Source organism: Hippopotamus amphibius, chromosome 4 (assembly GCF_030028045.1).
Source record: "Hippopotamus amphibius kiboko isolate mHipAmp2 chromosome 4, mHipAmp2.hap2, whole genome shotgun sequence".
Classification (NCBI taxonomy): Eukaryota; Metazoa; Chordata; class Mammalia; order Artiodactyla; family Hippopotamidae; genus Hippopotamus; species Hippopotamus amphibius.
Genome location: NC_080189.1, coordinates 152,224,349 through 152,236,398, shown reverse-complemented (window position 1 = coordinate 152,236,398; position 12,050 = coordinate 152,224,349). Strand labels below are relative to the sequence as shown.

General features: G+C 37.4%; 1 protein-coding gene across 4 annotated transcripts in view; it reads right to left on the bottom strand.

Moving 5' to 3' along the window:
* The window catches only part of FUT8 (fucosyltransferase 8), a 315,036-nt gene that overhangs the window by 19,894 nt on the left and 283,092 nt on the right, over positions 1 to 12,050 (bottom strand). For all 4 annotated transcript variants that reach the window (XM_057731047.1, XM_057731050.1, XM_057731048.1 and 1 more), the window contains one exon: positions 1,594 to 1,840. In XM_057731047.1, coding sequence (XP_057587030.1) covers positions 1,594 to 1,840 — 247 coding nt within the window. The remainder of the gene's footprint in view (positions 1 to 1,593; positions 1,841 to 12,050) is intronic.

Here is a 12,050-nt window from a genome sequence, read left to right as displayed (position 1 = left end):
ACTAAGGGTAGCTTTCTGGTAAATAAAACTACGGGAAACCCATGCAAAGTTAAGAAGGTGTAAGTCCTGGTTTTGCCTTATAAACTCTGGAACTTTGGGAAGAGATTTTCTTTCCTAGTTTCCTTACCTGTAAAATGGTTATCTCTGCCCACTTCACAGGACTGTGTTACAGGACCAATGAGAAAATGCAGTTGAAGTTATTTTGGTAATGTAACTACTATACCGTATCTTTGTCCATCTTCCAAGATCCTGTTCAAACATTGCAGCTATGAAGCCTTTCTTGGTCCAGAAGAAAATACATTTTCCCTCCCCCGACCTCTCATAAAACTTTTTATGCTTTTTCTTAGGGCATTTATCACACTCTGCCCATATAATGTTAGGTGTGTAAGTCTCTCTTCCCATGGACTGTAATGAGTTAGAAGGAGCCATTAAAAAAAAATTAATCTCTGTCCCCCACAGTAGCAGGGATTCAATAAATGTTCTGCAGATAAGCGAATGAATCAACACATATATTAACATTAATCAATAGCTGACTTTATTACAAACAATAGAAGCTGCAGAATGCCAAAGTCTAGCCTACAAATCTATTTTCAGGAATTACTTAAGCATCAGTCTCTCTGAAAGGTAATAATATTTTACAGTGCATTTTTCCCAAAGAACTAAAATCCTTTTTCATCCTTATATTATCACATCATTTTTAGGGCAGGTATTACTTTCCCTATTTTACAGATGGAAAAAAATCAAAGCTCAACAATACTATTATTAAGTAACTTGGCCTGGAATTAGGGAAAAGCCAGGAATATTACCGAGATCACTTAACTCAGTCTAGTATTCTTTCCATTAGGCAAAGAACATTTCCCATGGTATGAAATCTGGCATCAGGACCCAGAAAAACTCCTTATTCCATAACTTTTTATGTATGGGTATAGGAACATGCTTGTGAGCAAAGTTGCTCTTTTGGATTTTTTTTTGCTTCCAGGATTTCCTGATACATCTCCATTAACACAGCATGAGACTGAACACATATATACATTGTAACTCCCAAGTGGGCCAAGAGATAAGTTTAAATAATAATTTTAACATTATCTTACATTACAAATGATATCTTTATTCTCAAAATAGCTTCCAAAACAAAAAAGAAAACAGAACATCAAAAATGCAAAATAATCACCAGTGGCAATTAATGAAACCTAAGAATAAGGTGCAACAGAGAAGTTATAAATATGAGAGCTTCATTTCGTGGCCCTGTTACAGTAAGACAGGAGTCATGTATAGTGTCTAAAATACTTCCAAAACAGCAAAATTTTGCTGGTTTCCCCAGGAGAGACGGCTAATTTCAGAAATATGGTTTAATGTATCTGTTGAATGAAGAAATGAACAAATGATTAAGGGTGACTAAATTATGATGACTCAGCTGTTCTAAGTGAACAAAGGAAGAATGATCTCCCTGTGGTCTAAGGTGAACTCTGGAACCTCTGTTTTTGGGTGTGGCTATGAAAATTACACTGTATCTTGTAAAGTTCACACTGTATTGTAAAGGTATGTATCCTTGCTACTACATATCACTTTAGGAGGAACAAATCAGGTTCTTACCCAATAACTGGATGCTTGAAGCCTAGCTTCTTGGTAGCCTCTTCTATTTCCTTTTCCAGCCAAGGTTGTGGGCGGATCAAGTATTTGACAAACTGGGACACCCACCACACTGCAGGATCACCATGGACTCGTACAAGTCGATCTGCAAGGTCTTCTGGTACAGCCAGGGGTAGATATGGAGGACGAGGATGAAGACTGTCTACAATGGGGAGCTCGACCACCTGAACGTTTTTGTCCTTTACTTCACCTGAGGGAATATCAAAACACATCATCACCACAGTGTATTCCCTGCACAACTACTATTTGACAAGAACTCATTCTGGGTGCTTTTCATCTTTACAGAAACTCTAAAGAAGTATTATAATTTTCATTTTACAGAGGAAGTTAAAGTAACTTGCCCTAGGCACCAGAGTGAACGTGACAGAGCTGAATTCCACATTCAGGTTGGTCTGCCTCTCAAGTTCTTGGCCTTTTCTTTTCTCTCATAATGTGCTGCCACATCAACACCTCATACCCCAGACAAAAATGGTACTCAGCACTCAAAGCATCTAATCAGAGAATAACCATATTGCCAGTGCACATGGCCCCCTCGGCAAAGTTCTGTTTTTTGGGATTGTTTTTTGAAAGATTTTATTGGAGTACAGTTGATGTACATTGTCGTGTTACTTTCTGCTATACAGAAGACAAATATTGTATGATATCGCTTATATGTGGAATCTATAATTGTTGTTTTTGAGTTAGACAAAGTGTTCTCAAAACTTCCAGCTTGCCATTATAGGAAACGGCTCTTGCATACTTTCATGACAGAGTACAATGATGCTAGAGATACCTAAAGATTACAATTTTAAGATAAGTATCTCTTTCCTTTGAAGAAAAAAAATTAGATAGTTCTAAAGTCTTTTTTTTTACTTGGCCAACACTGGACCTATTATATTCTCAATGATGATGATACTAGAATCTGTGTTGATTATTTACCTGGATATTTTAAAGTTAGAACAGAGATAATTTTTGTAGATGATGATTAGTTTCAAAATCCAACTTTTATATACCATTAATGTTACTGCTGTTGTATCAACTTTATAATGCAATGAAAACAAACCAAAATGTGACAGCCAGCGTCCTTAGCATTTACATCACATACTAAAGACCACATAGTAATAACTAGAAAACACAAAGATACCAGACAGAAAGATTTCACAAATAAAAAATGTACTGACTTAAATTTTCAATAACAAAAAATATTAACCCAAACACACAAAATAACTCCAGTTAAGATGTTGTCATTGTGCTAATAAATTAGAATCACAGTTAATCACTGGACCATTAAAGAAAGAACGTACTTATAGAGAATAGACCTGGAATATGTTTAAAAGGTATTCACCAGAATGAAACACAGTCCTTAAATTGTTTTTCTACATATATGAAAGGTGTTTTAAAATAAATTACGTGATCTGGGTATGTAATTGCTCAAACCAATTGCATAGTTATTAGAAAGTCAGTTGGCATAACTAAGAATTAAAAACTTCTGGTTAATATTCTCTCTCTCTCTGATATGTAAAACTCATTTCAGGAGTCTTAGAAGAAAGCCCTTGAAACGTGACATTTCTGGAGTGAATAAATGGGAATAAACAAATTTACCACCAGTATTACAGTTCATCTAGCATGCCAGTTAAGAAAGAGTTGGGCACCTTTATCAGATGAGAAAGTGTAATTAAGAGTGTGTGTGGGGAAAGCATGAGCTGCATTTTAAATTAAGCTGTAACAGTCTCCCCTAAGGCAAGGAAAATTGGGGTGCTTTCCCTGATGTGGAGATAAGTAGTATATGTATGAGACAAAAAATAAGGTAGAGAAGTACCTCTTTTTTTATAAAAACCAAAGAGAAAGAAAGGAAGATCCTAGCTTCTCATATATGACCATAAACAAAAGCAAAATTAGTAGGGCTACCTTCTTTATGTGGTTTCTTCCTGAGAAAGTTATTCTAAATGTTCCATGTTACTAGCTCCAATATTCACTCATGTGAAAGTATTACCTTCTAATTGTCCCAAGGCCTCAAACTTCTGTACATCTAGCCCTACTGGGTATTTCATTTCAGAAATGAAACTACGCTTGTACCTTTTTCAAGACACAGAACTTTATTTTTATTGACTCATTCATTCATTCATTCATTCATTCACTTGTTCAAATATTTACTGAATACTACTATACCAAACAGTACTAGGAAGAGTATATAATCATGGCATGGTTCCTGCCTTTCAAGATTTCCAGTTCAAAAACCTCACCCTGAACTAGATTGCTTTTGGTGAAAGAAAAACAAAAGAAAAACACCCCAAATCATCATCACTAACAAACATGCTATCCAAAACATATCAATACTCAGCTGCCTAGTAAAATATTAGGAAAGGGGTATTCATATTTATAAATGCAAAAAATTGTCACAGAATAAAAGTTTAGCCTCCTCAATTATGATACATTTCAAAATGAAAGAAAATTACCTAGCATACACTATGTTAGAAGGTCTTTCACTTGGTTTACCACATAGCATTTTTTATTCTACTGGGATACACATTCAAAAGAATTTAAATCTGGAACAGATCCTAGAGATAATTTTGTTCAATGTTTTCTAAACTTTAGCCATTTATGTACCACCTTTGTATTTTTTTTACCATATCCATATACCATCTGTACTATTTAATGTTTTAAATATTCACCTTTTAAAACAAATTTATTTATTTTATAGATGGTAACTAAAAATATAACTTCACTAAAAACAAACCACGTTATTAAATTCTATACAGATACTACTGCTTATAAAGGGCTCTGAGCTCAAGCCAGATTTATATTAAAAAAGATTATTAGTGAGGTTTTAAAGGGTGACAATTGCCTCTCCCTTTACATCGCCTATGAGTTTGAAACCAAATGAAAAGCAGAGAGGAATAAAAAGGCAACCAAGGACTTCCTAGGTGGCGCAGTGGTAAAGAATCTGCCTGCCAATGGAGGGGACACGGGTTCGAGCCCTGCCCTGGGAAGATTCCACATGCCATGGAGCAACTGGGCCCATGCGCCACAACTATTGAGCCTGTGCTCTAGAGCCCATAAGCCACAACTACTGAGCTCATGTGCTGCAACTACTGAGGCCCATGCGCCTGGAGCCCGTGCTCCACAACAAGAGAAGCCACTACAATGAGGAGCCTGAGCACCACAGTGAAGAGTAGTCCCCGCTCACAGCAACTAGAGAAAGCCCGTGTGCAGCAACGAAGACCCAATGCAGCCAATAAACTAACTAACTAATTAACTAACTAACTAACTAACTAAATAAATGTTAAAAAAAAAAAAAGGCAATCAAAACATCAGCTTGATTACCAATAAAGATGAATTGGAGAATGTGGTTCTCTGTTCTGGACTGATGGCCGCATGGGTTTCCCGATAGTTCCCACCCCGTCCTAAGCAGAGTCTGTCAAGCGAGGCCTTCTATGTACATGGTGGAGGAGAAGCGTCTTCTGAGAATGGGCCGTACCGTGAGAGGAGCCAGAAAGGGCTTTACCTCACGTTTGGTTCTTCCTCTTAAACTCACCAGTTGTATAACATGGGACTTTCCTTCCAAGCAGAACAGAAATGACATAGACAGAGCAAAAAAGCACTTCTGTTCTTTTCCCTTCTAAGGAATGGAATTAACTTCCCTTCTATAGCGACTCTTAAGGAATAAATGATTCACAGTATCTGCCCCCACCTACCTCCATCCCCAAATAACTAACCAGTGTTAAAGAACTATTAAAGATATCTTGTTATCAAATTGAGACCTTGATATAATCAGAAAGATTGAACAAGGAATGACTCTCTCAGCTATGAGATTCAATGTTCATTTTAATGTTTTATCAGAAAACCACCTGACATTATCTCATATGCCACCTAAAGTCACCTCTAGTCATCTGTGGTAGGTTTCAGAATTAGGGAAACACAGATTTATTTAAACTCCCTCATTTTCCAGAGGAAACAGACTAAGAGAGGCTAAGAGAACTTCTCAAAGGCAATACAGCTAATGATCAGACTCTGGTGTTTACTCCACTACTTGTATTGCATTCTGCTTTCTGGAACATACCATTTTTAAAAAGCATTTAAGTACGGCCTTGCTGACCAATCAAGAGTGCCCTGCCATTCTATTAAGACTTTAGTGTTGGTTAAAAAAAAAAAAAAGCATTGCATCAACCTTCTAGCAAGAGAATACTTTAGATGTACAAATCATACATAAGTCAGCACTATTCATCTGTCATCTGTAAAGAACCTGTGCAAACTAGTCTGAGCATTACACAACTGACTGCCCAGTTCAACTTGAATTGATTCAGTCATTATTAATTATCTCATATTCAAGACTACCTCTCTTGTTGATAATCCTATTTTATCAGGTCATTCTCTTTGCTAAGGGTAGATTAAGACTCAAAAGGCTTTTTAGTACACTTATAGACCTCTGGCAGGAGCAAAGGTAGTTCTTTGAAAGGGAGGATCTCCATAGCTACAGACAAGTACCTCTAGAAGAGCCCTCCTCCCTGCTAGTCAATTCTTAAGAGCCCCATTTAAAAGCAGTACCCTTTTATCATTTCACGTAACATAAGTCAAAGACACTAGCCCTGAAGCTAGTCGATTAGAATTATTAGTCTTCCACAGACCCAATACAAAGGGTTGAGAAGCTTAATATCTACCATTAATGAATGGGTTCTGCTATAATGAAAAATGTTTCAAAGATGGACAGATTTTGAGTCCATCCATAAGATTTCTTCTGTATTTACTGTCTTGTTTTCAGAGAAGCAGAACTCAGGAGGGGGGACTCTCCTAAAGACTCAGAGTGGTCAAGGCAAAGAGGTTTGGAATAGGGTTGCCAGCTGAGAAAAATCTTCAATAAGACATCAATATCTAGAACTTAAATTCACTTGGGGGGAGGAGGGGGTTATTAGTAACTTTTTGGTGATTCTGAACCAGAAAAGTTGTTGATTTTTTGGACTCAAGCATCTTAAAGAGATTTCCCTCAATACCCACATAGGTCCTGGCTTCCTCCAAATAAGTACAGAGCAGTAGAATGAGGTTTTAATTTTCTTCCTAAGGGTTGCCTTGAATGGTTATAGCTGCTAGGTGCCATCACATCCAATAGCCATACCAAAGACTGTGTCAACTGCTGGGATTCATGGCCCTATTTGAGGCTGGAGCAAGAAGAAACATCAAACAAAACACAGTAAGGCAAATGCCTATTCATACAGTACATTGACTGTAGTGCACAGTGACTAAGAGTATGGGCTTTGGAATCATAAAAATTGCAGTTCAAATCCTCTATCACTTAAGAGTTGTGTGACCTTGGATAAGTTATATTTAATTTCACCCCTGTTTATTCATCTGGAAAATGGCATTGACAATAGCACCTTTCTCATCTCATAAAATGGGGTTAATAATAGTATCTTACTCTTCAAGTTATTCTGAGGATGAGCTATTGCATGGAGAAAGCTGAGCACAAAGCCTGATACATAGTAACTCCCCCCGAAAAAATGTTAGTTTTGTATCCTGGGATCAATTCTGCTGAACAATTCTTAGGAACCTGACTACTGTTTGTTTGGTCCAGGTAGAGATTATTTGCCAAAATATCATATTCTCTGAAAAATATATCAAAGTGCCCCATTTCAGTGAGCCAAAGATACACTTCCAAATATACCAGATAAGGAGATACAAGATATACACCCAAAGTCATATTCATACTGTTTACCATAGGCAATAAAAGAGTGAACAGCAATTCTGACTATCTGAAAGTTCTGATATTCCACCATCACTACCTTGACCAAAATTCTGCGCTATACTGAAAGCACAGAATAGCAGTAAATCATCTAAACTTATAATATTTCCTGCTCACATGACAGCAAGGAATTTGCATGCTTAAATTATATCCACAAAGACTACCTGGACTTTTGGGATTTACACTTTCTTTGCCACTGTGTGGTCAAATATGACTGATAAAATTTTCACTCAATTCTCTGAGACTTGTTAGGGAAGGCAAGAGTAACAGACCAAAAGTTAACTAGCTGTGGTGAGACCCCTAGAGGCATGGGGGGAGCTTTCTTGATTTTACCTGATTTACAGATGGCCATTAAAAAAAAAAACAATCACATAAATGTGTGAGCTCTTTTCTTTGGGATTTTAACATGATGACACTAATATTTATATTCTCATTTAATGACTGAGCTCTGTTCTCATTTAAAATATGAAGGAAAGATATACTATTAAAAAGTGAACATCTGGGCTACTTTCCTTTTGTGTTTCAACCACTGCGGCTGATGGAGATCTCTTCCTGAACTTGAATGAACAACTGTCGCCTGCCATATGAATTCCATCACTGTTCTACTTAAGCAACAACTCAAAAGACTGTTATTACTGCCAGTTTGAAGCCTTGAACCAATTGAGTGAGAAGTTCTAAATTCAATCATATGAAACACACTGCAGTGTTAGCAACATTCTTGAGAATTAGCATATCACACTTCGGGAGCCACCGTGCAGCATTCTTATGCGGTGCTTGCCTCTTTTACTAGCAACAGAAATGCCTTGCGAAAGCAACCCAGACTCATGGTTCACTGACCTCAATGATATTCTGACAGACTTACCTCTGGATTGAGGACTAAAGGAACAGCTAATGGAAAATATGAAATATCTTAGTGAATAATGCAGTGCAGGATAAAGTAGGCAGGATAGTGTCAAAAGAAAAGAGACCAAAGATTTTGTTTGCTTTATGTCACTAAACAGAAGGTTTCCTGCAATCATTCTTAACGCTTCTGAGACAAATTTAGTCATTTAAGTTTTATACACATATAAGTTACTTTGCCAAGAGGTTCCAGACAGTCCACAGACAGCTTACTCATAAAGCGGATGCTGCCAACAGTTTCTTTGATGATTCAGGCTGTGCAGGCCCTAGAGCTCCATGGCTAGAGATTTGGGGGAGGTTTTTGTTTGTTTTTCAGTAATACTTTCTCCTAACTTGGAACCTCCTTCTAACCCAAAGGATCCCAAAGAACCCTAGAATAGCTTTTCTCATTGGTAAGAGCAAAGAGAATGGAGGAATGGAAAGCAGTAGAAACAAAGACAAGACAATTTCATCAAATTTAGTAAAGAGCCAAACTCCACCCTTTCTTTCCCCGATTCTCTTAAAAAAAAAAAAAATCACAATTCCACTCTCACATTCCTCTTATTCTTTCATTATATGTCTTATCTCCTTGAAAGAAACAGCTAGGAGGAAGCACCTCATGGTAATAACAGCCTTTCATTCCTTGAGAATCCCTGGAAGAGGGGACTGAGTGAGCAGGTGCGCTGTCAGGATCTCGCAGGGTAGAGCTGTCAGTTGGCATGCTGAGTTCCCTTTTGCTTTGGGGGAGTTTTATAGCTGCGTCTGTGGTTAGCACATAGTTAGAGAGTTAGGAATGTGACGTTTCATGTTGGATTTACAGCTACTTGTAATTTTTATGCTAAGTTATTATCCAACTATGTTAAATCAGGAAGGCCTAATTAGGGTTCCCTGATGATAGGGTAAAGGTCCATCCTAATACCCTAAGATACAAGAATTATAACAAGAAATTCTGGCTAATCCGCGAGAGAAGAAAATGAAAATACAGTCCTGTTGGAAGAAGGAAATAATAACAAAATAGTTAAGACTTTTGTGGGACGTGAGGAAAGAAGACAACTTAATCAAGTTGTGGCACCATGCTAAAGCAATGATAAAATAGACGAATACCTTGGCCTACTGACATAGGGACTGGAACAACAAACCTCCCATACTATATGCTAGACCAATCCATAAAGTAACAGCAGCACCAGGAGTTACCCTGCCATCATGCCCATCTTTAGCTCTTGCTGCCACCTCAGACTGCAGAGTATGTCTTCTTTCCTAGCTGCCTCTACCTCCACCATGAAAGAAAAAAGATGGGTGATGGGGTGCGCTTTATGTGCCAAGCCACAGCTCCTGCTGTCACAGCAGCTCTGGTCTGGCATAAGTCACCTGACCCTCCCTCTTTTCTCCTCTTCTGGGTTGTATTATATTTCTAGAAAGAGAGCTAATACTTTACAATCTATAGTCTCTTGGGGCAGAGCGGAGAAAAATATTATAAAGACATTATTCAAAAAATGGCTATATTTTACCAATTCTGGTTTAACTGGAGGAAGAGCAGGGGATATCCATAAACAAAGAAAAAGAACTATGAGGCAAAATGTATGAAACTGCAATTAATGGAGCATGGAAAGGGGAGGAAGGAGGAAGAGAAACATAGCAAACAGGGCAAAGAGGAGAAGTCTGAGATGGAGAGTAATCTTTTGCTTATTACTGCTTAAAAAAAGACAATACTTTGTACAGATTTGATACTTCACATGATGGTTCCCATGACACTTTTCATTTATGCTCAAACAGGGACTGCACAACCACAACCTTCTTTAGAACCCAGACTAGAATTTGCAAAGGAATATGTCTATCACTCCCTCGCCAAGAAGGTTCCTACTATTTCTTATTCTAGGCAACATATTTTTCAATCTGTAGACAGTTATCTATCAATAAGCCGCAAAGTCTTACCTGGTAGATCTCTAAATCAGAGGCCACCATTTATCGTAATCCTATCTTCATCTCAACTGATAAGGATTCTGGCAGGGATGAGGGTCCAGAGTCTGTTCCTTCCGTATGCTTTACTCCTTTCTCAATGACCCATGCTATAAGCCACTTCTAAAATAGATCCTGCGTCCACCCCCTCCCCGCCACACCTTTCTATCAGCATCTTTAATTAAGAGCTAACATTTGCTGAACACCAACTATATGCCAGATACTACACTAAACATTTTCCATACATTATCCCAGTTAGTCTACAAAGGCTTTATGAGGTGAGTACTCTCTTATCTCCATTTTACAGATGAAGTTAAATAATCTCTTCAAGGCCACCCAGCTAGCATTCAGAAACAGGAGTTGAACTTAGACATTCTGATTCCAGAGTTTAAAGTCTTACTCCATCCCTACTCCATTACCTTAAAGTTTCAGAGAAAGCCAAAGCGACTCCTCATGGAATGAAAAAGAGATGGGGGAGGGGGCCAGGTTCCAAGTGTGAGTTTAAATAGCAAGACAAAGGAAGAGGTAAGGTAACTCCCATGGGTAAGGTACAAATCTCTCTCTACAGAGCGCACTGGATCTAGAAATTAATATTAAGTAAAGGATATAAACTTCAAACACTGATCACGTGTAGCTATACAAAGCTGTTAGAAGACGTGAGTTGTGGCTTAACAAAACAATTCATCCATTGTCATTGTGGGTTCACATTGGGATCCCATAAGAAGCAAAAACAAGCTGATCTCAAATTTAAATTATTTGTATGAAATAATGAAGGTGCTTTTTGGTCAATTTAAAGCTCATGGTTAAGAGTTAATAATACCTTCACAATTTGACTGTAAAGAGAAAATATGAATTAGCCAACCTATGACAGTCATATTTCCTAGTAACGATATAACAAGCTTTCCATGAAGAAGAAATAGCCTACTTCAGAACAAAGAATCTGGAAGCAAAGTTACTATAAAGAGATTCATTAAACTTGTAAATCATTCTCCCTATTATCTATTTACACAGTTATTTTCACTATTAAACATTAAAGCAAAACATATTCTGCAATCTAAAATACTTCTGTCCCTAAAAAATACTTCTACCTTTAATTTCTTAAGTGGTATATTTAGGGATAAATAAAAATAGACAAATTTTAATTTATTCATGAAGACCTTATAAACTGACTGAAGTATCTACTATTCCTGTTGATATTACAGGGTTTTATAACTGATGGCATCTAAAATAAATCACAAGGACTTCTCTGGTGGCGCAGTGGTTAAGAACCTGTCTGCCAATGCACGGGACACAGGTTTGATCCCTGGTCTGGGAAGATCCCACATGCTGTGGAGCAACTAAGCCCATGGCACCACAGCTACTGAGCCTGTGCTCTAGAGCCCTTGAGCCACAACTACTACTACTACGCCTGCGTGCCACAACTACTGAAGCCTGTGCACCACAACAAAGAGTAGCCCACACTCGCCGCAACTAGAGAAAGCCTGCGCACAGCAACGAAGGCCCAATGCAGCCAAAAATAAATAAATTAAAAAAAAACAACACAAAATAAATACAAGTATTTTGTATTTTGAGAAAAAATTTCAGCCTTGATTATTACAATAATTAACTTTATTCATGTCAGTAGAATTTCTGAAAGATTAAAAATATCAGAGAAAGAACTTTTAGAGGTGATACGAAGTAATTTTTAAGTCAATTCAATACTTTCCTAGGTTAAACATATATAAAAGGGGAAATCACAATTGTGTTTATATACGAATAAATTTGTGAAGTTCAACTCTTACATCTCAAGAATAAAGAGAAATAATGTTTTTTAAGAGGATGGAGATCTTCTAAATGACAAGAGGATGATTCT